Source organism: Pholcus phalangioides, unplaced genomic scaffold, assembly GCF_987345545.1.
Source record: "Pholcus phalangioides strain wild (caught in Gottingen) unplaced genomic scaffold, Ppha-v1.0 ptg000004l_1, whole genome shotgun sequence".
NCBI classification, from domain to species: Eukaryota; Metazoa; Arthropoda; class Arachnida; order Araneae; family Pholcidae; genus Pholcus; species Pholcus phalangioides.
In genome coordinates, this window is record NW_028301597.1 from 36,955,194 (window position 1) to 36,982,346 (window position 27,153).

Sequence of the window (27,153 nt, forward strand, 5' to 3'; positions counted from 1 at the left end):
TAATTATTATTATTTAAAATTGCATCGATCTTTACCATAACGGTGAATTCGTATACGCATGTGAGAGAGTTAGAATAATTCCGAGCCGATCTATTATATATTTTAGTATTATTTATACTAATATATATTATCTATTTTATTAGTCTGTGCGCGGAAGGCAATCTGTAAAGCCACTCGTTGCCCAAACTCGCAAAAACCTTGTTTTCCGTCGAAACCGCCCTCACGCTGTGGTCTAAAAACATGGTCGATCTCGCAGAACTTCTGTCGGAAAGAATGTTTCGTCGTAGGTGCTCTGATACGAAGAAAACGGGGATTGGGACAGGGGGTCTAGGGTTTCTAAGACGTCCTATGAAGGTTGTGATTGCATTGAATATTCATGAGTTATTAAGGGCGACCTAGGAAAGTTGTTTCGTGGGGGGGGGGGGGGGGGGAGGTTATGTAGCCTGAGCCTTCTAGGTTCCAGTGTCAATGAGATGCTGTATTTAATGCACTTTCAATTAAAATTTAAAAAAAAATTTAGTTTTTGAGTGATTTTTTTGTGTTGTACTATGATTATGTTGTCCTAGGGGGTACGTACCCCCCTTCCCCCCATGACAAAGCTGAATACGCACGCACACACATACTCATTACTACCGACAAGCTTTAAGCCAATGTTGGCGTGTCTGAATATGAAATTTTTGCAAATGACTTTTCACAACTGGATCTACATTTTGATAGTTGGAACTTTTAGCACATGGGAGAGACTGTATAAAAGTTAATTTCTTTATTTTTTTTTTTATGTAAACAACTCCTCAAACAAATTTTGAGATGTCAAGTAGCTGCACTTCATTTAAAACTTATTGTAATTGAAATTGTGTTTAGAAATTCAATGGTTGCAGAGATATCTGGTGAGCAAATAATTTGGGATAGCTTGTTTAGGATGTATGGGATTCTCAATGCCTTTTTTTTTCTTTTGCATCTGCATAAGATGTAGTAAAAAATATTTTACAGATTAACAATGAGGCGAAATTTAATTAGAAGACTTTATTTTCTCCAAAACGCAAAACATGGTGCTAATTGCACTTTTTCCTTTTATCCTTTTTTTGGTATAAGACTAGCACCTTTATCTCATTTCACATTCAACATGTTTTATACATATATGAAAAGCCTTTTTCTTTTGCTGCGCATCAAAAATTTGTATATATATAATATCATAGCTGCCAAGTCTCCCGAATTTTTCGGGAATCTCCCGAATTTTAGCTTCATCGCTCGACCTCCCGAAAAGTTCTTAAATCTCCCGAATTTTTACGAAAATCACAAAAATCCCTAATTGTCCCTAAAAATTCCCTACTTCATTAAAAAAAATCCCCGCTTATGAAAACAATCCCTAAGGAATTTCTTGTGGGGCATGAAGCCTCTTTTTTTTCCCTTTCGAAATGACGTCACACGTCGTAAATGGGGAAATTCCCTTTTTAAGGAAGTTTTACAAACCCTCTGATGGTAACAAGAAAGTTGTTTGTCTTATCGTGCAGGGAAATGGCTTAGCAGCCAATAGTCCTGGATAATAATTGAAGATTCTAGTGACGCGTATATGGTCAAAATTTCTTTTGTTGAAGTTACGTACGTGCGATATAACAAAGCATGAATAATGATAAGCAAAAACATATTTAATCAATTTTAAAGATACTTATTCCGATGAATTTCCTTTCATCAAACGTTCCAGAAGAGTGCCTACTTTTCCTTTTTGTACAAGTTGTGTTACGGACATAAACATCGGGCATGGAAAGACTGCCATCATCACTCATGTGAAATTAAAGAAAAAGCATCGAGCAAGTGTCACAAAAAGTCAGTGTTCTTCAAAAATTGACGGTGTTTTCCTTCATCTTCCGATGATTTTGGGGTCATTCGCGCAGAATGTTTGTTCACAGCGTTTCTGATTGAACACAATATTTATTTTTACATCATTGAAGTTTTGGCCTCCAATTTCACTTGTTTTTTGCGTAGGAATTTTATTCCCAAGGGTTTAACTTCCATGTGTGTAAAATCCCTATTTTAATTTGACTTCAGTAGGGATTTTATTCCCTACGCTTTAACTTTTATGTTTGGAAAATCCCTATTTTATTTGGAAAAATCCCTATTGTATTTATTAGGGAGTGGTTTTAGCATAAAATACGGGTTTGCGCGAAAATCTCCCGAATTTTCATTTTCAAAAGTTGGCAGCTATGTAATATATATATATATATTATTGTGTGTTAAATATTTTCTTTAGGAAAAAAACAACACAAACAACGGGGATTCATTTTGGTGGGTGAGAAACATCGAGAATAATAATAATTTGAGTCCTTTTACAAGAACTTCTAGAATAAATAAATAATAAATCCAACTAAGCGAGACTAAAACGAATTGCAACCGCCATCTCGAGGCAGCTTCTGAGATTCGTAGTACGCAATAGATAACAAAATTGAAAGAAACGAATAGAGAAGCTTTTTCTCTTTTTTTGGACATGGATCGGGGGTCGGCCGAAGGGGTTCTCTTGTTGGTTGGTCTCTTCATTCAACAAAAACGACCCTCATGGTATTGGTGGCCCCAGCACCTTGCCTCCATCCTGTGACGACGACGACAGCGTCTTTAGAGTGGATGTAACCACGTTTCTTTCCGAAGTTGATCGCGTGCTGGATGCGAGTATCGACGTCTGTTGGCCAATCAGGGAGTCGGTCGGCTGAAGAAATACAACCATAGTAAAATGTAAATAACATTTCATTTTTTCAGACATTTCAGGTTTTAAAATACACAATATATTAGATCGGAATAGACCGACTCACCAGTGTAATGTATCGGAGCGAGCCCTCTCCATAGATGAGCTTGTCTTGTGGTCAGTCCGACCCTAGACACGGCTATTATAGGACAACGTGGGCGATACTTGGAGATCAAGTGAGCGGTCCTGCAAAAGAAAGTTGGTGAGATCAGGACCGTTTTAAAAAGCATCGCGGGAATTGGGCAAAATAATGTTCTGCGATCCCTTATTTTGCTGAAATAGCTTACTACAAAGTTACATACTTGAAAAAAGTGACGTCGGAGCAGCCGCGAGTAGTCTACTTTGTGTGCTCGAAGCACCAACAGTATTTTGTAGCATGAGCTTGAGAACCCCACTCCCAGAATTGATCCGAAAATCCAAATATCTCGCACAAAGCTCAAGACAAGCACCACGTGCTTGGGACGCTCCCAACACTCCTACTTGAAAGTCATAGCACACCGGATTACAAAAGCGTTGGGGAGTGGGGGGGGGGGGGGGGCTCCTATGTGTCCAAGCTGTGCCTCATGCATTTAGACCAGAGGCGTACGCAGGAAGGTATGATAGAAAATTAAAAATATTTTTAAATTACTATGTAAAATAATTAAAATATCGAAAGAAAAACACCTTTTTATGTTATCTTAATCAGTTTCTGTTAACCCCTCAACGTACAAGCTTTTGGCAACAAATTTGGATGATCCCCCCAGGGCCGTCATTTCAACTTTTTCCAGGGGGGGGGGGTCTATAATCTAGGAGGTCGTGTAATAACCCGTTGTACCCAGGGCCGTCTTAAGAGCATCATGGGCCCCCGGGCCAGGTTTTTTTTTTCTGAGGCATTTACCAGGCAAATTCTCAGAAATTTCAACCAGATCTCATTTTTGTGAGGCCCCTACTCTCTATAGGGCCCCCGGGCCGTGCCCGGGTGGGCACCATGCCTTAAGACGTCACTGGTTGTACCCCCCCTCCAGAAGTCGATTCTGCGTACGCTCGTGATTAAGACGGCTCTGGATGAGAGAAGGAAAAGACTATTCGAGAACAACAATGCCCAAACAATTCAGATCTGGGGTCTTCAATTTCTTTCGAGTCGCGAGCACCGTTTATGCTCAGCATCAAAAGATAAGCACTGAAATTTTTCTCTGACTTTCACTTGAATTAAGACCATTATGATGCGAATTCTTTGGTGAAACTTGAATAAGATGGTTCAGAGTTATATAGGGTTTTGATCGAGAACGCGTAAGTACGAAATCGGGCACAAGTACCGACCACACTTGAGTGCTCCAGTGAGCAAAACGGTGCTCGCGAGCTTCAGGTTGAAGACGCCTATAATAGATAGATGGATACAACTTGATTATGATAATGAAAGATTTTTTGATTATATAGTCATTACCATAAATACTGTTACTAGTGTATTTGTGGAATGAACTACAGATGCATTCACAAAGATATTTCACTCTGTTTCGAACGTGATATACAGAGGACCCTGCTTAGAATGTTTCCCTCTTAGAACGTTTGTTCATGACAGTTTTTTGAAAAACGTTGTTAGCGGGGTCGACTGTATGTGCAATATCCGTGTTTACATTTCACCTAAATGAGTTTCCGAAATGACCTTCACAAACATTTACGGAATCTATCGATCTGTGTATCAACTCATGAAATTAAATTACACGATGTTTCCTCTGGAAAATTTCCACTGCATTGAACCAAAAACATTTCAATTTTTCAGTACTGGTGTGACGCTTTCGTTAGGCTATGCCTCGATTTGAGAAAGTCTCTTCAGAGAGAGAGTGGGCCGAGCTTCACCAAAATACTGACATAACACGAAAAATTCAGGCATTTGCCATTTTCGGTTCAAAATATGGAGGGCAGATCGCAGCACCAATAGATGTAAGTACCGTGTTGAAGGAAAAGCGCCTCAATCCTTGTCCGACTCTGTTCTAGTGTCGAATTTGATTGGACGTGCGTGATCATAGACGTAAAATCAGGATTTTCTTCCTTGTAACCTTTTGCATGTGGCGCTATTTTTTTTTTTTTCAAGCAACTGTGACGTCATAGAAACGTCACAGTAGACCGCGAGGCTACCGTAACTTTTGATCCATTTGGCGCCACCATATTTCCTAGCGACATTTAATAATGGATATTCTAAATTTAACTTCAGTTCGGCAACCAGGATTGATGCAGTGGGAAGTTCACGGGACGCTTAAAACGAAGGTTATGAGTTCGAGTCCCTTCGTAAAAATCCAATTTTTTTTTTTCTAGCATCTTCGTTTGAAAAGTTTAATTTCTTATCACATTTAATTTTTTTCTTTTAACCGTTGCACGGGATAAACATGATTTATTATATTATAATTCACCACAAATTGTCAGATGCACGGGAATAGGGGGGGGGGGGGGTCTCCCAAACAGCGAACTTGGCGATACAGGGGGAATGGGGGGGGGGAACCCCCGTATAATAAGTTATCGTTTATTGAATCACTAAAAAATGTTTTGTTTTTTTTTCTGATTTAATCAAAATGTGGTTCAGTTGCATCAAGTTGACAATAGTAACGGCTCGCGAAGCGAGCGCCCAGCGAAGCTGGGCCCTGCTATCATTTATTGATTCATAATGCTGATAGATTCATTAGAAAACCAAACATAGAAATTGTGTTTCGGCAAGCCACTGTATTTATTGCATGTCAATATAATTATTATTATATAATATATATCATTATTATTATGATCGTTATAGTATTATAGTTAAATTATATCATTGTAATTTATTATCGTGTGAGCAAACGAGACGTAATGACAAAATAAAAGCGAAATCGTTAATAGACGCTGGTGTTTGGCGATAAGTTGCCAAACGTAGCAGCAGCAGGTACACTTTACACATACGGTGATGTTTCTATAACGTCACAGTAGCCTTATTCTGATTGGCTGATAATGTCAAAATATAAATAAAATCGTCATAACTACGAAGAACAGCCAAAACTAGAGAGGAAATCCTTAATCAGACGTCATTGATCACGTGATTCTAACTATCCAATCAAATCCGACACTAGAAAAGAGTCGGACAAGTGTGGAGGTGCTTGTGTTGAAGGTCTGTCCGTTCTCTGCGGAAAGACTTTTTCAAATAGGAAACCTGCCTATTTCAAATAGGAAAATTGGCGACAGACCTGAGTTGTGCTCGGTTTGAAAAAAAAAAATAAATAAAAAATAAATATATATATATAAAATTCATAAACGACCTTAGAGACTGACAGACTCTACCAAGGCCATGCCTTTCCCTCCCCACAACATAAGGGTCGGACTGATGGGACTCCATCCTTGGGGCATGGGATGATTCTCTTACTTATTTTTGTATTATAAATTAAGTATAGAGTGACTGGTGAAAAGTCTGGTCTGGGAACCCTGCTGTATGATGAAGGGCTATGGCCAAGGCTAGTGGAAGTCATTCATAAAATGATTGGTGGAATTCGCATGCAGATGCTGCACCTTTATACAGTGGAACCTCTCTGTAACGGAAACCCATGGGATCGAAAATTGTCTGCAAACGGGGAGTTTTCGTTATTGAGAGGTTCCAAATTACATTTTGGACACATTATTACACAAGTAGTACAGTGGCAGTATTTATGGTGTGACTATGTGGATTCGAACCAACCTTCCGGTAGTAGTAAGTACGATGATCGCCGAGGCGAGGGCCTTCATGGCGGCTGTGACAGCAGCGATAGCTACAGCTGTTGTGCAATCGGTGGGTACAGGAGTCTTCAGGACTAGCTCGTTGAAAACGCTTCGGTGGAAGAACGCGGCTTCTGCTTCGCAACATATCTTGTGCATTACCCGTACAGCATCCAGGGGATAGTCGCCCTTTGCCGTTTCGCCGGACAGCATGACGCAATCCGCTCCATCCAGAACGGCATTCGCAACGTCAGAGCTTTCGGCTCTCGTCGGACGAGGTTTCTTTACCATACTCTCCAACATCTAGGAGTGATTACAAATGTTAATTATCACGATGAAAAATACTGAGCAATTCGGAGAAGGGACACTGTGTGGCAACACACAACGTCACAAAAATAAATGAAATCACCTGAGTAGCACAAATGACGGGCTTGCCGAGTTTGTTGCATTTGGAGATGATCATCTTCTGCGCTAGGAACACTTTTTCTGTCGGGATTTCAATGCCCATGTCACCACGGGCTACCATAATACCATCAGACGCCTCGATAATTTCGTCGATCCTGTTGAAACGAGGGGGAATGAGTCATATAGCACATACACAACGATACCTCGTTATACGGTCATTTCAGGGAACTGGACGAAGTGAGGTAGCGTTTAACCTCCATTCATCTAATATGAATGTGGTGAAAATGAAAAAAAAAGAAGATATTTACTTTTTGATGCCTTCGTGGTTCTCGATCTTAGGTATGATGAGGATGTGTTTGCCTTTTTCACCAAGGATATCTCTGATTTCCTTAACACCTTTGGCGTTACGGATAAAAGAAGCGAACACCATGTCAACCTGCAATGGAAAAATGTTAACAGTCGGTCATCGTTTATACCAGTCTTTTTCAGCGCGTGAGCATCCAAGTGTGCACGATACTCGTGCCCTTATCTTTGTTCCCCTCGAGGTATTGATCTCTTTAACAGTTCTAGCAGCTCTGCCCCTCTGAATCCTTACTCATATTTTCATAAAGGGTGGTTGATGACGTAAGCATTATCCAAACCCCCTCCCCCCCTTGTCATCAAAAGTCAGCAAATCGAACCCCCCCCCCCCATCGATGATGACGTAATACTTGAACGGCCCCTAAAATAACATTAATTGAGGGTCCCAGTATCCAATACGGGTCCTCAGTTTTCACAATTTCTGAAATTATGTTATGCATAAATTCGTACATTTTCCTTAATTCTAACGCTACTTCTCTTAGGCCGGGATTACACTATAAAAGTTTAATAAAAGTTCTTTTATAAAACATGAAAATTCAACCAATAAGCTTATCGGATGCATTTGCTCGAATGTAACGTATAAGTTTTATTGGTTGGATTTTTTAAGTTTTATAGGGATTTTATCGAAATTTTATAGTGTAATACCGGCCTTATTGATGTTCGATTCTTTTATAAATTATATATAAATAATTAAATATATACATAAATAATTATGTATAAATTATATACTGTATGGAATAAATAATTTGTTTTTGTTCATGGATTATATTGAATTAATTTATTCACTGATTTCGGACAATATATACTGAAATTCAATATTCATGAAAGAACAAAAAAAATTGATATCTATTAATTTCAACCAGTCAAAATTTTCATTAGCTCTTAAGTAAATTTCAAATTTATTTCTTAAATGAATTTCACATTTTCACACACGCGGCATTTAAAAAATCATTATTAATTTCAGTAGACGATGTAGACTCTTATTTTGACCTTTAGGAATAAAAGTGAGTGAATAAAATTTATTCACTTTAGCTTTGCCACTTTAATTATGTATATTTTTTCAATTAAAAAAAAATTGTTCTTGTTTGTGTTTGTCTATGTATGTGCGAGTTTCATTTTTTTTCATATATTTTTTATCTTTACGTAATTTTTTTTTTATTTGACAGTGATAATTTTGTCTCTTTTTATGTTGTATATGTGTTTTTTTTCATGTTTCTGTTCATGTCGTATGTTTTTAGATATTTTATTCATTAATTATCATGTAAATTTTCAATCATCCGTACAGGCATCACAGCCTCTGGATGATAAATATGTTTTTTTTAAAACTAATCTAAATCTCTGTATGCTGGAAATGAATAAATTTGATTTGATTTTCATTAATTTTTGTTTCGTTCGTTCATATTTAGCGTGGCTGCAGTGTTTTGCCGATCGTTTTTTGCTCGCGACTATCGGTATAATCTTCTTACCAACCAAACTTTGTTTTTCTTCAAACCATACGTGACCGGGGAGTTCCATAGACAACCCCTTTCCCCTGCACCACTAACGCAATTTTCGTCCACGGAACCGGTTTTTGAGTGACAGGAAAGCTTATTACGTCATTTCCGTTTCACTTTTTCTGACGAGCATTTGAAAATTCGCGTCCTCCCTAAAGAAGTTTCACTTCAAAAAAAAACAAAAAAAACCCCATTCAAGTATCAGCGGTAACCTGATTTGTGTTGAGCATATTCCAAAGTTGCCGTGTAGGTGCTTTTTAAAAGCATATTTACAATAGGTGTGGGCAGGGCCGCAACTAGGTACTTTACCACCCGGGGCAAGCACCCATTTTTGGCACCCCGTGTAATGTAGAAGGAGCAGTTAAATAGTGAATTCGGGGCGCCCACATAAAATCCCCCGGGAAATAGACCCGCCTGTTCCCCCCCCCCTCCTCACAGTTACGGCCTGGATGTGAGGAGGGAAGGGACGCTATTTCCCAGTTGTAGCAAATTTAGGGATTGGGTATTCAAACAAATTAGACTATAACGTGAGGAGATCCGAAGAAGAAGTTGCATATATACTACGGGCGGCACAACCATAAATCTGCCTCAAGGTGCTTTCCTGATGATCATAAAATGACATAAAATGGTGCCGATGAATTAAAAAAAAAGTTGAACACACGTATTTTACCATCCGATGACGACTCTCATGCTTCTTTATATGACAAACACACAAGGGCAGCTTTGCTTGCCAGGTTATATCCAGGGCCGCAACTAGAAACAAAAATTTACTCTGTCATCCGGAGCAAGCAACAATTTGGGGCACCCCCTCCCATAATTCTGAATGAATTATTCGGAGTGATGATTCAGATGATTCGGAACGAATTATCCAAATTATGCGGAGATTTTACGAGTACGTATGAAATTAGGTTCATCATATTGAGATAAAGGAAAATGAATCACATTGAAATTGTCTACTCACATCCTGCTCGATGCCAAACAGCAAATCCTGTTTGTCCTTTTCCGAAACCGCTGGCAGATCGACCTCAGCACCAGGTAAGTTACAACCTTTCTTGCTTCCCAACAGTCCGCCATTCTCGATCTCGCATTCGATATTATCGCTTCCTGTAAACGACGCTTAATTAGTCATAAAGAACGGTATGAGCAATAAAGAACGATATGAGTCATTGCTAATCGTATCAGCAACGCTTGCATAAATTGAGGCAATCATCAAGTCAATTTTTCTGACGAGCATTTGAAAATTCGCATCCTCCTTGAAGGAAGTTTCACTTAAAAAAAAACCCCCATTAAAGTATCAGCGGTAACCTGATCTGTGTGTGTGCGTTGAGCATATTCCAAAGTTGACGTATAGGTGCTTTTTAAAAGCATATTTACAATGGGTGTGGGCAGGGCCGCAACTAGATCCTTTACCACCCGGGGCAATCACCCATTTTTGGCACCCCGTGTAATGTAGAAGGAGCAGTTAAAGTGTGAATTCAGTGCCCCCTATTTCTTACCTATTTCCAATTTAATTCCGCAAAACTGAATATGTCTCATCATCACCCAGTTGATTGCGTTTGCCTCTTTTTCAGTATAGTGGAAACTTCCATGGTATATATAGACACTTTTTTTTTTCTTCCTAATCATATAGAACAGTGCTTAAATGTACAGGGTGATCTAGACCAAGGGGTTCCCAACGTAGAGTTTCTCGTGGAACCCTTGATGGGTATAGAGCTGTTCAGTGGAAACCTTGACGATAATGAGGCTATTTCACGGATCTTGAGCAAATTTTTGAATATTTATCCAAAAAAAAAAAAGAAAAAAGTTTGACCCTACTGTCCTATCAACAGCATGATAGCCCAGGGCAAAATGAAAGAGGGTGTAGGCACCACCTCCTAATCAGGGGCGTACGCAGGATCGACCTTTGGTTTAGGAGAGAGCGCAAAAATTGGCTTAACGAGAAATTTTGAGTTACCACCCTGCAAAAAACATTTAAATTAAGAGAAATTGGTTGAAATAGCACATACAGGGTATTTTTCTTTCGATGCTTTAATTTGTTTTAACCGAAATATTGTTTTAATTATAGTTTAAATATAGTTATAATTTTTGGTCGTCTTGGGAGGGGGCACGGTCGTCCAATTCCCCCCCCCCCCATGCGTACGTTGGTGTCATCGCTCTTGATATACATATTTATTGTCACAAATCATTGTCCCATATCTTAGCGTGGAACTCCCTATTCAACTGAGGTCACCGCATGGCCCTTACAAAGGGTGGGGGGCTGGCAGATCTACAGCCGGGGACTAGAGATTATTTTTATAATTTTTGTTTTTCACCTTACAACTTCATAATAAATTTTTTTCCGATCAGCAAAAAATCTCTATGTATGTACACGGAAGCATTCTCATTCATAGTCATTCCCAGACTCGGAATTTCACATTATGTAAATTTATTAGCCATGAAAAATGATGCCGTTCTTAGTTACGTTTGTCTATAACCAACTGAAACGGGTAAAACTAAAATTTTTTCAGCCACAAAATATGCCTTTCAGAAAACAACTATGTAGTACAGAATGTATTTATTATAATATTGAGAAATATCATTAAACTGGAACCCCTTCTGCCACCTATCAAATAAAAAACACAACTGTTAACGATCCTTCAAAATAAAATTGATAAAAAATAATGTGCTCATGTTGAAAACAATATGATATCATATTAATATATACTTTTGAGCAATAATATTAATTAAACTATTAAATATACTTTGAAGGTTTAACAGTTGATGTTTGTGTACAGTAAAAAAATATGAGTAACTTATACAAAGTGTAATAAATTATAATCGAAAAGCGTGTAAAACTAAAATAGACAATTCTTCCGATTATAATTGTAACGGTAATCCTAAATATGACACAGTGGCCTGTGGGTAATTATGCTTTGCGTAAGGTACTTACGTTCTTTTACTATATTTTAACATCAACTGTTAAAATTTTGCATCAAACTTGTTAATTTAATTTATATTATTACTTAAAAATATTTATTAACATTATAAAATATTGCTTTTTCATGCGCATATTATTCTTTATGGATTCTATTTTGGAGGATCATTATCAGTTGCGCTTTTTATTTAATAGGTGGCAGAAGGAGTTCCAGTTCAATAAAGTTTTTCAATAAATTTTTTTTCACTCTTTTGTTGGCTATGGGCAAAAAGTAACTAAGAAAAAACGTAATTTTTTCATGGTTAATAAGTTTACAAAATATGGACTTCTGAGAATGAGAACACTTCTGTGTACATAAAGTTTCTGCTGCGCAGAAAAAAAATCCCTAAATTGTATATATGATGTTTTCTCAATTTCGCACAAATATCGAAATTCTGTGCCCAGAGAAACAACAGGTCTGTGTAGATATTAAAGAGAATGTGCCCGCTATCTGGAAAATAAAAAGTATCCGTGGTTCCACCAAGGCTCTTTTAGAGCTGAATAAAACAGAACTTAGTAGGATTTTTTCCTCATTTCAGCCTCATTTTTCCTCGAAATTCAAGCAATTGATAAGGACCGCATAATATTAGGCCCTCCGATGAGAGCTTTGCCCCCCCCCCCCCCCGGATGCGAATTTATCGTTTTGTGGCCTGAGGGCTATACAAATTCTGCCACAATTCATTCATTCATTCTAGTCTTCTTGACTATTCATTCACAAAAATTCGCCCCCACCCCCAACACCGTAAATATGTCCGTGTCTTCATATGCTTCCACACCCTCTAGGCCACTGTTTTCATCCCTCGCTCACCAGGTCATTCATTCTTTTGGTCACTCACGTACTTGCACATTCTCTAGGTTAGTCATTCAAATAGTATGGATTTTTATTGAACGTGACAATCTCGTTTAAATTCAAAACAAAGATCAGCTTTGCGAACACCACCAACAAGAAATTTTTTTTTTTTTCGAATTTGTTGATCTTTTTTTTCATACCTGTGCTTGCATTAAAATTGCGTTGGTCCAGAAGTCCTGACATGATTTTTCTGCGGTTCCCAACTTTGAGGCGCGAGTGCGAGCCGCTCTCCCCGTTAAAAAGTCTCGCCGCAGAGAGCAACAGGCCTACAACGGTAAATCCTCAATCATGACATTTCAGTCATAGTTCGAAAAATAGGTAGCAGATGGCAGCGCCATAACAAGCATTACACAGAAACAAGCTTCACGTTAGGTTCACAATACGGACGCGCACATTCCAACATGTACCAATTCGTTAGAAGTTCCGCAGAGGAATGTGGACGAGGTGCATGTGTGGTTTAGCAGTAGTCCTGACATGATTTGAAAAAATATTTAAAAAAATTTTTACTTGTAGAATTTATAGCACAAATAGATTTTTTCCTATTTAATAGGTGGCAGTTGGTCAGCGGTTGAAGAACACTGTATCAAAGGACTACCCGTCAATGGACAATATTTTTGGTCCCATGAGTGCCCGTAATAGAGAGTTTTCACTGTATATCTAATTAAAGCATATTTTGATAATTTATTTTTCAGGTGACCAAGTTGTCAAAAATATTAACATGCGCCGCATAATAGTATGCAGAAATATTGCACTGGGGGAGGGGGGGGGGAAATGTCGCAGATGAAATATTACCGATATTTTTGACAACGAGTGAGATGAGTCCGTCATCTACATAGATCCGGCTTCCAGGCTTCACGACCTTGGTGATGTTCTTGTAATCGAGATACAGCAGCGATGCGGAGCATTTCTCGTAGTAGGCTTCGTCTGTGGTCACTTTAACGGTCTGTCCCTTGACCATCTCGACTTCTGCTGTTGCGCCCTTCAGAAAAAAGAAAAGAACATTATGTTTCAATAAAGATTTATGAAAGCAGTTTTTTTACTGTTTACAGATTTTGCTCAGCTTATCGTTGATAACCACGATAGGCCGAAACATTTCAACATCGTTTCCACTCCCGAAGAGGTGAGCAGTTTCGGGTTTTTATGAAGCTATCGATTGTTGTATGCACACTTGTATGTATGTATGTTCGGGCCAGGCACGAATCCAGGACTTCCTCTTGGTTCACGGGGTTCCGGAGAAGTGAAGCAAACAACGAAGAAATCTGGAGAAAAAATTTCTATTCTGATTCTTTTACAGGAGGGAGTGACAAAACAAGGCTTGCAATCGCATTCACATCTTCGTATAAACAATGAAAAACATGCATAATTGTGCACAGGGAAGTTACTTCGAAGGAAACACCAAATAAACAGGTTCGATCTGTATTCATTCTTTCATAATAAGTCTCGGAACTTTTCGAACGTAGTAGTATGGTTTGCTTGGATAACGTAGAATCCATCAAATAAAGCAGTGAATATCCCCCCCCACACACACACACCCAGTGCCTGGTTATTGGAAGTAAAAGAAAAAGAAGCAAAAGTAGTATTAGGGACAACATTGCACTCAGTTATATATGTATATACAGTGGATCTCGCTTATAACGTTTTTCAAAAACCGTCACGAAAAAGTGGGAAAACGATTTAAACGGGAAATCTTAATGAGACATAGAGTCGAGACTATGAAAATAAGTCGTAATAAGCGGGAAAACGTTCTAAGTGGGAACGTTATAAACGGGATCAACTGTACATCATGCACGATATCATTCTTTGAAATTACGACAGGAGTAAATAGATTTGTAAAAACTATACCAACCCCTTCGAGAAGTCCAGTTCGTATTTCGGGTCCTTTCGTGTCCAAAGCAATAGCCACTGGGTAAGAGGCGAGACCTTCCTGCTGGGCTAAAATCTTGACGGCTTCACGAACATTCTGGACAGTACCACCGTGATACTATGAGAAAAATACTTATTAAAAATTGTATCTCAAATATGAACTCATAGGGTTAGTTAGTGACAAAGACATAGGTGAATACGTGTACTATGGGTTAGAAATTTCAATAACAAAATTTCAAAATTCTGGAGAAAAATGTCTACTCTGATTCTTTCAGTTATTATAGCAACATGAAACAAGAACAATGAAAAGATGCATTCCTTCAATGTTTTAGACCATGGGGTGGCCAACCTTCTTCCAAGCCGTGTCAAAATCAAGATTATCTTCGGTGCTCGTGGCCACTTTACGAATTGCGACTTGCAGATCACACATCCCGTTTTACGGGACGAGAGCATCCTCTCCGTTCTTGTAAAATATTGTTCGGCTGTTCTCTTATTTCTATTAAAATGATCGGTTCATCACTATTTCGAGTTCTAAATTATTTTTATTTTTGAGTCAAATTCGATTATCGCAATCCACATTGTGTATGTACGTATATCGGTAGATGTTCATCTTGCCTAGACAATGATGGGCATAGACACCGGAAACTGAAGACTAAAAGGTGCTTGGGCTCCCCAACATACTTTGTAAGAGGTAAGAGGGCTTAGCCAACACTTTCTGCTTTAGAAGGTGTTGGCTTAGCACCCCCCCCCCCCAAATAAGAATTCATGTATTTCCAATGTGATTGTATCATTCCCCCATGCGGACGATCCTGAATCTCGTACACATGGGGATGTACACGGTGGAATTGCTTGACTATTTTCGCTGGTTCATAGTAGTATTTATAAAAACTATTATTCTCAGAAAAACTGTGAGAATTTCTCGATAATTGTTTTATAATTACTCGACGCAACAATTGCTGGTTTTGCTAGTAATGTTTTTGGTGACAATTGATGATGTCATGTATTTTACCGTATTTAAGATCCTTCATGTATTTTACTTAATGAAACATGGTTATCAAGTCAAAAGAATGTTTCATTCGAAAATTAGCATCTTTGTTTACTGCAGTTTTTGCAAATGAACAAATTTGTAGTTTTACAGTTTTTGCAAATGAACAAATTTGTAGTTTTACAGTTTTTGCAAATGAACAAATTTGTAGTTTTACAATTTTTGCAAATGAACAAATTTGTAGTTTTACAATTTTTGCAAATAATTAGCAAATTTGTCATAAGTTTTTTTTTTTTTTGGCTTCAATTAGTGATATCCTGTATATGGGGTGACAATTGCCTCGATGAGATATGGTGATGCCAAATATGAAATTAATTTTTACTTGAACTCATAAGGATATGTTACAGGTATCAATTAACAACTGAATCTCTACGACGAACGGTTGATGAGGTAAAGGCCACATTAGCACTTACAGGACACCCTGTAATCACATGAAATATTTAGATCTGTTTAGACACGAATCGCATTTTTTAGCTTATTTTTCTACTTTGAAGTTTCTAATATTGTTATTTTATTACAATGACTTGAATAATTATAGTGATAACTCTCTGAAATTTTTTTTTCTTACCTCGTAAGTTCCGTGAGAGAAGTTCAGTCGCACGATATTCATTCCGGATTTCATCATTTCAACTAAAACTTTGACGTCTCTTGACGCGGGACCTACAAAAGCAATAAAAAAATTGATATGGTGAGATTTTCAACTCAATTTATTTCTAGTAAAATGTACTCTATAATGCTATTCAAAATGTCAATTTCAAATAAATTTCCGCATTTTTTTTGTGATAAGAAATTCAATTAGTATCCGATAACTCCAAATTTTCGTTCTCATTGCGGGCGTGTGAAAAATGCGTTGTTCGTTATAACTAGAGCCCGGATTATATGAAAATGCACGCGTGTAGAAATGCGTTCTCATATTTTGGCCTTTTTAATATTTATGCACACAAACATATAAAACTGAAGAATTTTCAGAAAAGTTCATGTTTTGAAGTTCTACGGAATTCAACGAATTTTTTTTTAACTAATTTTTCAAATGAATATTGTTCATGAGTAGAGCACGGAAGCTTAAGGCACTAAAAATGGTTCCTGTAGACACAATGACGGTAGGTCATTGGATTTAGTCTTTAAGCTTAAAATATATCTCGAAGGAGTTGAAATAATCAAAAAAAAACACCCACCACACTGCGACTGATCACTTTTTCAAAAAGATGTTAATCCATTGAAAGTCAGTTGAATTTTTAATATAATACAGTTGAAATTTTCTACAATTTACAAGGTAGGGTCTCAGAAAAACCACGTGGCCCGGGGGCCCATGATTCTCTTGAGACGGCCCTGAATTCAGCATGTAAACTTTGTATAATATTTCTTTTGTAATTTTAATTTCGTATCTATGCAATAATCATGTATTTCATGACTTTAAACACATCTCATATATATTGTCAGAATTTCATTCATATTCAAATAAAGAACCATTTCAGTTCCTCTTAATACTATATTATAAAATTAATACAGGCGCCCTATCTGATATGCTCACCCCTCTTTTACGGACAATGTTTTTCTCTCCCGCGAGTGTCCGCAAAAGCGGGGTTTAACTGTAACATAAAATAATATAAGATTTTAAAAAATATATTAGCGTTAAAGATTGGGAATATACAGTATATGGAAAATTTATGTATCGAGCGAAACGAGCACATTAAAAGAATGTATGCCCTGTCAAAATTTTTTCAATCCAACTGGGCATGTCGGACAATTTGTCCAGTCATTTTTCCTATATTCAGAACATAATAAACACTAGAAATACATTAATGGCTATCGGTATTTGTTCACGATCATGAAAGAAGAAACATCGTGTTAATCACTATTTTACTGTATCCGATTATTTATAAGTAGGTACCGTACAACTTATTAAAATGATAAATTGTTTCGTAAATAATTGAGAAATGGATTTCTCGGATAAAAAAAAAACCGATAGAATGTGAAAAAATATGACAAAAATTTACACGAGTTAAATTAGAAAGTAATATCTAAATTCAAAGATAGATGACACTGTAAAACAAAACCAATTTGTTCAGGCGTACACAAAATCGAAACTTAAACTAAAAGTCGAAATGGGGGGGGGGGGGAAATTGTCCACTGACTTTAAAATTATATTAACCGATGTTTGACTGCATCAAATTTCTAGATAATCGAGTTGAACTAGAACAAATTTGATCAAAGTAATAACTTAAAATCTAAATCCTCCAAAAAATAAGGGAAAAACATATTTCCATAACATTCTTTAATTCAGATATTTATGTTTCAAGTCACACACACAGAGGACGCTAGTAAAATCATTTTTTTCCCTGCAGGTGAATCAACACATATTTTTCATCACTCTTTCAACCAAATTTCTTATAATTTTACATGTGATTACAGGTACTTAAATAAAATGTATGAGAAATTTTAAAATTTCCTCCTTCCCTTTCCCTTAGGGGTCATTCAAGTATTACGTCAGCATCGGGGGGGGGGAGGGGGTTTCGGATTTGCTGACTCTTGATGAAAAGGGGGGAGGGAGGGGGTTTGAAGGTTGCTTACGTCATCAACCACCCCCTTTTGAAGATATGAAATATTCTAAGCTGCTAACAAAATTTTGCTGACGCGGGGGGGGGGGGGTGTCAAAATCTGCTTACGTAATACTTGAATGGCCCCTTACTTACAATCAAGAAAATCAGACTGCGCGGGGCAGTCGACTTGTTGCGTGAACACATTTAAAATTCAAGCCCTTCCATCTGCAGTCGACCGAGCCCCTTAATGCTAAAGTGTTGAAAATGAAAAAAAAAATTATTTTGAAGTTCTCGATGCTGAAAAAACATCTAAGTTCTACAGAATATGCCCTCTAAAATTCATGAATAAACAAAGAACAATATCGAAATACGAATTTACGGCAGGAAAAATTCAGGAAAGGCATAAAAAGTTTGAAAATAGGTAAAAAAAAAAGCATTTTTTATGACATTTTGTCTGAACTTCCGGGCTCTACACATGAGATATGCATAACATCAGTTTTTCCTGCACGCGAGTAATGATTCTTACGAAAATGTTTTTATATATATCTTACGTAAACGATAAACAACATCAAAAAAGAGGAATTTTTACTGAATTTCAAAAGAGATGTTTGTAACTTTTGCTGGGAGGGTATCCGTTGTTCGAACCAGGAATCTAAAAGCCAGGTTTTGAAAATTAACGTATTTCATCATCGTTAGAAAGAGCTATCATTAAGATTTTTGACAATACCCTTTTATAATTAATTTGAGACGAATCAACATACTGTACAAGGAGAGAAACACCACTACTAGGGTTACTAACTCACTCACATTTCTCGGGAAAATTTTTAGCACTAGCATAACACTAATGCGATCAAAATCAAAGTATTATACATAATTATAAGGTGGAATTATCTATACAGGGCGCAGAGCCGGAACTAGAGGGGGCGGTAGTTTTAGGTGGGAACAAAGAACACCGTGTTATGGAATTATCGAACTTTAAAGTTGTGGAGGCAGCAAAATAATGTTTGCCCCGTGCGGCTGAACCATGCTTGCCCAGGGTGGCATAAACTTAGTTACGGCGGCCCTGACAGGGTGAATAATATCGAGCGTCCAATAATTGCACACGTGATTCCTCGTGAAAAACTGATACCAAAAAGTGTTCCCGTTTTAGGATCGGACGAATATTAAGGGAGTGATAACGTTTTGAAATCTTTTGTGAAGTGTCAGTTTTGCAACGGTCGGTTACGTGGCAAACAACCAACGATAAAAAAAAAAAAAATCCCCATGCAGCTGGTTGCTGATAACTGAAAATGAACTGAAATATTCAATCCTGTTAAAAGCCAAGTTCACAGTTATTTTCTTTCACGATTGGTGCTCTTTTCTCTTCGGGTAGAGTGATATTAATCTTGTTATTACGTGTTACCTTCGCCCCATCCCATTGGTAAATTTATCACCAGATTTGTAAAGTGCTAGCATGACGAGATCTATTGAAAAAATTGTTTTTCCCAAAATCAAAATTTTTTTGCCGAAATGTGGTAATTTTTTCGCCTTCACTGTTAACCCCTTCATGTACAAGCTTTTCGCAACAAATTTTTGTTATCTATATTCAACAAATCGGCGGTAAATCTGGTAACCTTGTCCTAACCTAACCACACGCTAGAAGGAGGAAGAAAAAAATGTAAAAAGAAAAAGGAAAATTGATAAGGAAGGTAAGAGAGTTGTTTAGAGACCTCTTTTCACCTTCACCCTACGTGCTCTCTTTCGCTTTTACATGCGTATAGTAGAAAGGTATATTATATGTGTGTGGAAAAAATCAACAGGAGTATAGAAAAAAAAGAGGGAAAGGAAAAGAAACTTCTATAGGGTTACTATAAAGATTCGCGATGGTGAAGAGAGGGGAAGGAAAACACAGAGAACTTGTTTGAATTAATTCCACTGGTATTTGGACGTGATCGTAAAGCGGTTAAGTCAAATTTTTTGAAGGAAAAAAATGGGTTTGCACACAGCTTTATCTTATTAATTACTCTCAGGGAGTTACTCTTACTGCATTGCTATCACCTTAAAAACGCCAAGTTATGGGTTTGGTGCACGTTAGGTGTATTTGGCAGGATTCGAAAGTGACGTCATTAATTTTTAATGCGTTGTTAACTCCATGATTATTGGTCAAATCAAAAACTAAAAACACTTTTCCATATTACTTTTTGACAAGGAATCACGTGTATAATTATTGGGCGGTCGACAGTATCCACCCTGTAGAAGATCGGAGAATTCAATATTTTAAATAATAGTTTGATGAATGTGGTGAGCTGAAAGCATAGCTAAATCAGCTCGCAGCAAATTTTACTCACAATAGATCAGTGTTTCCCAAAGTGGGCAATATCGCCCCCCGGGGAGACGTTGAAATGGTCCGAGGGGCAGTAGAAGCTATAGGTTTAACATAAGATTCTATGGGCTGGCTTGAGCTTGGGGAGGGGGGGGGGTGGCGATGGAAGAAAAAAAAACAAAAAACTTGAAGTAGTGGGGGGGGGGGAAGGGTTGATGGAACAAAAAGTTTGGGAAACTATGCAATGGATCATAGCTGAAGGCTGGATGCTTTACCTGCTCCTGACTTGTTTTTTGTTAATTTCTTTGTTTTTTATAGTCAAATTTTATATTTAAAGGGAAAAACTGGCCACTTTTGACTCTGTGTTCTTCTTCTCGAGGGGGGGGGGGAGTTTAAGTTTTTTTCTGCAAAATAACGCTATTATCTTGGCTCAAGGGGGGGGGGGTTAGAACCCCAAAACCCCCCTTTGCGTACGCCGATGGATGTGCGCGTACACTTCGTTTCTCTTTAGAGCAAAATTTTCTTTCTATTATTGAGCAAGTACTATAGTAACTAGGTATTGAATAAAAAACATGTTGGAGTTATTTTTACGAGACATGAACATAGCACTGGAAATGGAAAATAATCATTTTAAAAACTTTTTTTTTTGAGGGATATTTATCACCTTTACGATCACCGACGTAATACTGCGTCCAAACGCGAATGGAATAAATTCAAAGAACTCCTCTGTATTTTCTTTCCCCTCTCTTTCCCGTCGTGAAGCTTTATAGTAACCTCTAACGTGTGGTTTGGTTAGGACAAAGTTTCGGTACGGTAGTCACTTTTTCTTTCCCTCGTTTCTTTCTATATTCCTGTTAATGACTTTTTCCCACACATATAATGTAATCTTTCTAATATATGCATGTAAGAGTGAAAGAGAACACGTAGGGTGAGGGCGAAAAGTGAATATAAAAAAAAAACCCTTATCTGTTATACTTTTTCTATTTATATTATATTTTCTCCCTTTCCCCTTCCTTTCTCTAACGTGCGGTTAGGTTACCAGATTCATCGCCGATTCATTAAATAGAGATAATTCAAATTTCTTGCCGAAAGTTAGTACGTGAATTTTTAAACGAATATTTCTCATTTTTAGTTAATAATTTGGAATTTTAATAACTTCTTGGGAATTATATTTTAGTGCACATTTTTGTAGTTTTAGTGCACATTTTGGCATTTTTCAGTGCATATTTGACGTTTTTAGTATATATTTGCATATTTACAAAGCATATTTCGCCCCTTTTTTAATGTGTATAATCCGCGCTCCAGTCATGACGAATTAAATTTCTTTAGAATGAATTAATACAAAATTAAAAAAAAAATTATTCTCTCGACTCACCGATAGTGCATACGATGCCTGTCAGCCTAGTATAACTCGGAGCCGAGTCGATGTCCAAGGCACTCATATGGTCCAGAACGCAAGTTTCTTCAGCCGCGAGCATCTGGTGAGCTGCCAAAGTCTTCGTTTTCACGGTTCCAGCCATCTGTCGGGCACATAAAAATGAACGGATGATCAGCGACTAATATATTTAACAACTATCATAGCATATTACAGAGTGTGACTGAAACAAAATATTGCTGGAGGAATGACTATAATGTTTTTTCATAAGATGATTAGAATCATTCATCGTCATTAGAACGTGCTTTTCAAAATCTGCGCATTCATACACAGTTATAAGCATAGGCGGTGATAGACTTGGAAGTCTGGGGGGAAGGCACGGTCATTATTGCTGGGGGGCACGATGATGATGATGTCAATTCATATATACATTTATGCATTAGATTAGTCGACTCCACCTGCCCCCCCCCCACGCCACCCCCGTATCTCCGCCCATGGTTATAAGCATATTAAAAACAAAGTTTTCAAGACACAGGCAAGTGTAAACTGCTGGCATCATTCTGAAAATTCGAAGATAACAAACAAGGAATCATTAAGAAGAAAAAAAAAAAAGTAACCGGTCTCTAATTCATGGGATCGTCGAGTACGGGTTGTTATCATTGGGGGGAGGGGGATATTTTAATTTGGTAATTATATATATACGCTTATGCATAATGTTGAGAAATAGTTGATTTTCCGGACACGGGATGAAAGCATCGTCCTACCGTTTTGGCATTAGTACCTTAATGGGTAGCCTAAAGGGGCCCCAAATTGTTAAATCTTTTTATTTATTCCGAATTTTAATTCGTTATGAAATCATTGTCACTGATGATGATATTGTTTCTGTCACTCATTCTGAAATTATTTTTTATTAATTTTGAAATTATTTCTTATTAAATCTGAAAATTTATTATTTTTTTATAAATTCTGAAATTATTTTTTATTAAATTCATTATGAAATTATTTTTTATTAAATTCATTATGAAATTATTTTTTATTAAATTCATTATGAAATTATTTTTTATTAAATTCATTATGAAATTATTTTTTATTAAATTCATTATGAAATTATTTTTTATTAAATTCATTATGAAATTATTTCCGTGACTGATTCTGAAATTGTTTTTGTCACTTATTCTGAAATTACTTTCTTTTATTGATTCTGAAATTACTTCTTTTTATTAATTCTGAAATTACTTCTTTTTATTAATTCTGAAATTACTTCTTTTTATTAATTCTGAAATTACTTCTTTTTATTAATTCTGAAATTACTTCTTTTTATTAATTCTGAAATTACTTCTTTTTATTAATTCTGAATGTTGACTGATTCTGGAATCATTATTTTTTCATTAGTTCTGTTATTTTTACTATTTATTTTTTTGAGTTAAAAACGACACAGTGTTTAGTTCACTTCCTTATCTCCCTGTACTTTTTGAACCGGGGTAAGAAAAAAACAAATTCTAGCGATTCTAGCTGCGATGACGATGATATTATGGAAAAAAATTATAAATAATTATCATCTCTTGCATTAATATCTCTATAAAAGGATGAGTAGAAGGGATAGGATGTGTACATCCATATATTGAAAATTAATATTCATCGTGCATTATTGGCTTCGGCCAACGGGAATCGAATTCCTTGCATTCTAAAGAATTAGAAAAGGGACTTAACTGGAATTAATTAATCAGCTTATTATCCATGAGCCCTGACGAGAGACTGCCAATAATCCTTGATTAATTCAAGTCTATAGTAACTATCCATTATTTGGAGGTAGTGGTGTGTCTATAAGATGAAGAAGCTTCATTTCGATATAAGCTGATTTTCGCTGCTGAGTATGTTGCTACTCAACCGAGAGAAAAAATATAACTGTGTTTGTCTTGGAAGGGTATGTGCTTTTTTCCTATGTACATATTCCCACACCATTACACGTATTCTCCAGACAAATGAGGGGTTGCATCAGGGAATATTTCCATCGGACATATAAGCTAAATTCAGTGCATGATCATTCATCATACAGCCTCAACTGACGAAAATATGAAGAATTATTTCAGAGTCGCGTTACTTTTGTTGCGTTCGACTAGCACACAATGTCGCCTGTGTCTCTGTCGAGTTAAAGTATTTCGTCGCTAACACACCAGTATCCTCATGTGAAAGATACCTCCATAGAAATATACGTGTTGGATCGCCTGGATACCGAGTCTCCTCACACGGGAAATTACTAAATGTGAAATATTTTCGGAATTTATTGAAAATTCAAACTAATGAGAATAAATAGGTTTGGAGTAGTTAAAACTCAAAACTAATGAAAAGAGCAGTTCCAGAATTAATTAAAATTAAATATTAATGAAAAAATAACGATTCCAGAATCAATCAAGATTCAGAATTAACGAAAATTACAATTAAAAAAAGATTTCAGAATGGATAAAAAAGTAATTTTAGAATTGTAAAAAAAATAATTTCGGAATTGCAGAAAAAAATAATTTCAGAATAAGTGACATAAACAATTCCAGAGTCTGTCACAGAAATAATTTCAGAATGAATTTAGTAAAAAATAATTTCAGAATGAATTTAGTAAAAAATAATTTCAGAATGAATTTAGTGAAAAATAATTTAAAAATTTATAGAGAGAGAGAGAGAGAGAGAGAGAGAGAGAGAGAAGAAGAATTTCAGAATTTACAAAAAAGTAATTTCATAATTTACAAAAAAATAATTTTAGAATTTATGAAAAAAATAATTTCAGAATAAGTGACGGAAACACAATATCAGAATCAGGGACATGATTTCAGAACAAATTAAAATTTAGAATAAATGAAATTCTTTAACAATTTGCGGCCCCGTTAATGCTACCCATTAAAGCGCCAATGCCACGTGTAAAACACCATTCACCATGGAATGTATCAATTAAAATACGCGATACCATGATAACGACCCATACTCGACGATCCCATGAAATGAGACCGGTTCCTTTCACGTTTTTTTTTTCATCTTAATGACTCTTTCTTTTGAAGTATATATGCGTACATGTTTAACGAACCATTTCATGCGTGGGAATACCTTTCGTTCTTTTTTTACCCATTCTTCCTCAGTTTCTTCACAATAGTTTGCTTATTTAAAAAAAAAATGCCAGACAGTTTTTTTTCCTATATCAACGTTAGAATGGACGATGGCAACGCCAGGAACACTGAACTCTGACTCACTTCATGGATCGCTTCATGAAGAACAAAACTACTTACGTCACAGACGCAATAAAAGCATTTTCGATTTAAAATACACGCGAAATTTAACAACTATACTGTTCTGAAATGAAATTAATTGAAGATACATTATATATATCAGAATAAAAAATTATTGAAAGAAATAATTTCAGAACAATTGCAGAATTAATGGCCGAAATAATTACAGACTTGGTGGAAAGTAGAATACAGATTCATTATATTTATGACAGAAATAATATCTGAGTTGGCAAGGATTCTAAACTGATAAAGAAAGTGATTTAAGAATTAGTGCAAGATATGGTTTCAGAATTTATGACAACAGCAATTTTTCTGAATTGGGTGAAAAATTTGAACTGGTGTTAGAAAGTAGTTTTAGAAATAATGAAAGAAATAATTGAGAAGTAAAAATTCGAGAATCAACGAAAGAAATATCAATTTATGTGGAAAAAATTCAAATATTAATGAAAGAAATATAATTTCATCATTATTTCACTTTCTACTATCATAATTATTTTATCCATTAATATCATCATTATTTTATCGGCTACTCTCATCTAATTCTCAATGATTTAGTCATTATTAATACCATTATTTTATCTGCTTGTCTGATCATTATTTTATCTACTATTCTCAATTATTTTGATCATTATTATTCACCATTATTTTTTATATCGTTATTTTTATTATATATTTTATATCTCTACTATTCTCATATATAATTCCAATACTTTGATCACTATTTTTCACCATTATTTTACCAACTATTTCCATTATTCTAGCTACTATTTACATCATTATCCTATCTACAATTCTCACCATTATTTTTTCTACTTTTCTCACTATTTTTTCTACTTTTCTCACTATTTTATCAACTATTCTCATCTTTATTTTATTTCCTATTCTCATAATTATTTCATCTACTATTTTCATCTACTTGTCAATATTTTTATCATTATCATTCACCACTATTTTATATCTACTGTTCTTATTATTTTATCTACTATTCGCATCATTATCTTATCTATTATTTTCACTATTTTAACAACGGCTCTCATTATTTTATCGACTATCCACAGATATTTTATCAAATGTTCTAGTTTTTTAACCTACTTATTCCCTCTAATTCTCAATATTACAGTCATTATTATCATCATTGTTCTATCAGCTATTTTCATCATTATTTTGTCTACTGTTCTCACTTAATTCCCGATTACTAAATCATTGCTATCCCCCAAATTACCCACAATCAAACAATTGATTCAGAAATCATTTTGTCCACCAGGAATCATTTACGCCCACAAACATCTTGAGACGTTTTCCTTTCTCAGGACGTCCCCGCACGAAACGTCTCAAGGAACGAATCCGTCAAGGATGTCTTCTCTCTACTCGAACCCCATTAACTACATCTACGGTAATTAACATGCAATATAATCATGAATTCATGTTAAAAAAGAAGACATTTTTTTGCGTTAAAAACTTATTAATTATTTTTAGAAAGACTCTGATATTCAAAAGACGACTTTATAAATATACACACTAAAAATATCCGAGAATGACCTAAAAAAGAATTCTGCAAAATCATTGCAGAATTTACCTTGAGGGTTCTAGCGATAATCCGGAGCAGAGGTAATTCGAGATTATTCGATTATGATTATCTTCTAAATAAAATATTGCTCTTGCTGTTCCCCCGTGTCCAGATCAAAACTAGTCAGCTGCTGCTTGGATTGTGGGAGAGAGACTCTTTCCTTTCCCCTTTCGCTCCCAGATGATGTTGACCTTCCTGCTCGTCTGATATGCCCTTCTTCCGACATTCAACAGCCGTTGATGGCCGATAGATGGCGCGGCGTGTTCCGCGCAAGGAGGAGTGGGATATTTTTTGCGCGTGCGCAAGAAATTAGCAACCGCTCTGATTGTTTTTATAGAGATTCCTCTGGAAGGCGACCATTCAATTTTTTTTTGTCTCCGATTGGACTTGATCGTGAGCTGACTTGCGAAGGAAGAAAGAAGTAGACAAGATCTTTCCCGCAACAAAATCAAAGCATGGCCCAGCAAAGAGCTTTGAATTTCGCCCCGGGACCCGCGAAGCTTCCCGAAGAGGTGAGTGCCATAATTATTGTTTATCATTCATAAAGCAAAAAAAATGGATTTATCCACTGCGTTAATAAATGTCGCTTCTTTCATCGTATTTCCTCTCCTTATGGCGTCATGTGTTTTCATAATTTGCGCGATTGATAAAATGCCTTTACATGTTGAGAACTTTTTTTTTTTGATAGATGCAAATTATTATTT

At 36.3% G+C, this 27,153-nt stretch overlaps 2 protein-coding genes across 3 annotated transcripts in view; one reads left to right on the forward strand and one right to left on the reverse strand.

The window, feature by feature from the left end:
- Nucleotides 1-1,955: 1,955 nt before the first annotated feature.
- The window catches only part of LOC149087378 (pyruvate kinase PKM-like), a 31,537-nt gene continuing 6,339 nt past the window's right edge, over nt 1,956-27,153 (reverse strand). The window contains exons 1-11 of one of the 2 annotated variants that reach the window (XM_089231457.1): nt 26,459-26,653; nt 21,611-21,755; nt 15,962-16,053; nt 14,332-14,466; nt 13,278-13,464; nt 9,644-9,786; nt 7,138-7,265; nt 6,834-6,984; nt 6,408-6,727; nt 2,802-2,920; nt 1,958-2,698 (exon numbers count right to left, since the gene is read on the reverse strand). In XM_089231457.1, coding sequence (XP_089087583.1) covers nt 2,529-2,698; nt 2,802-2,920; nt 6,408-6,727; nt 6,834-6,984; nt 7,138-7,265; nt 9,644-9,786; nt 13,278-13,464; nt 14,332-14,466; nt 15,962-16,053; nt 21,611-21,755 — 1,590 coding nt within the window. In that variant the 5' untranslated portion in view covers nt 26,459-26,653 and the 3' untranslated portion in view covers nt 1,958-2,528. Of the gene's footprint in view, nt 2,699-2,801; nt 2,921-6,407; nt 6,728-6,833; nt 6,985-7,137; nt 7,266-9,643; nt 9,787-13,277; nt 13,465-14,331; nt 14,467-15,961; nt 16,054-21,610; nt 21,756-26,458; nt 26,654-27,153 lie in introns of those variants that run through there. The other variant, XM_089231456.1, reaches the window with a different exon arrangement.
- The window catches only part of LOC149087379 (phosphoserine aminotransferase), a 34,533-nt gene continuing 34,148 nt past the window's right edge, over nt 26,769-27,153 (forward strand). Inside the window, exon 1 of the mRNA XM_089231458.1 lies at nt 26,769-26,961. Within this exon, the coding sequence (XP_089087584.1) occupies nt 26,905-26,961 (57 nt within the window). The 5' untranslated portion in view covers nt 26,769-26,904. The remainder of the gene's footprint in view (nt 26,962-27,153) is intronic.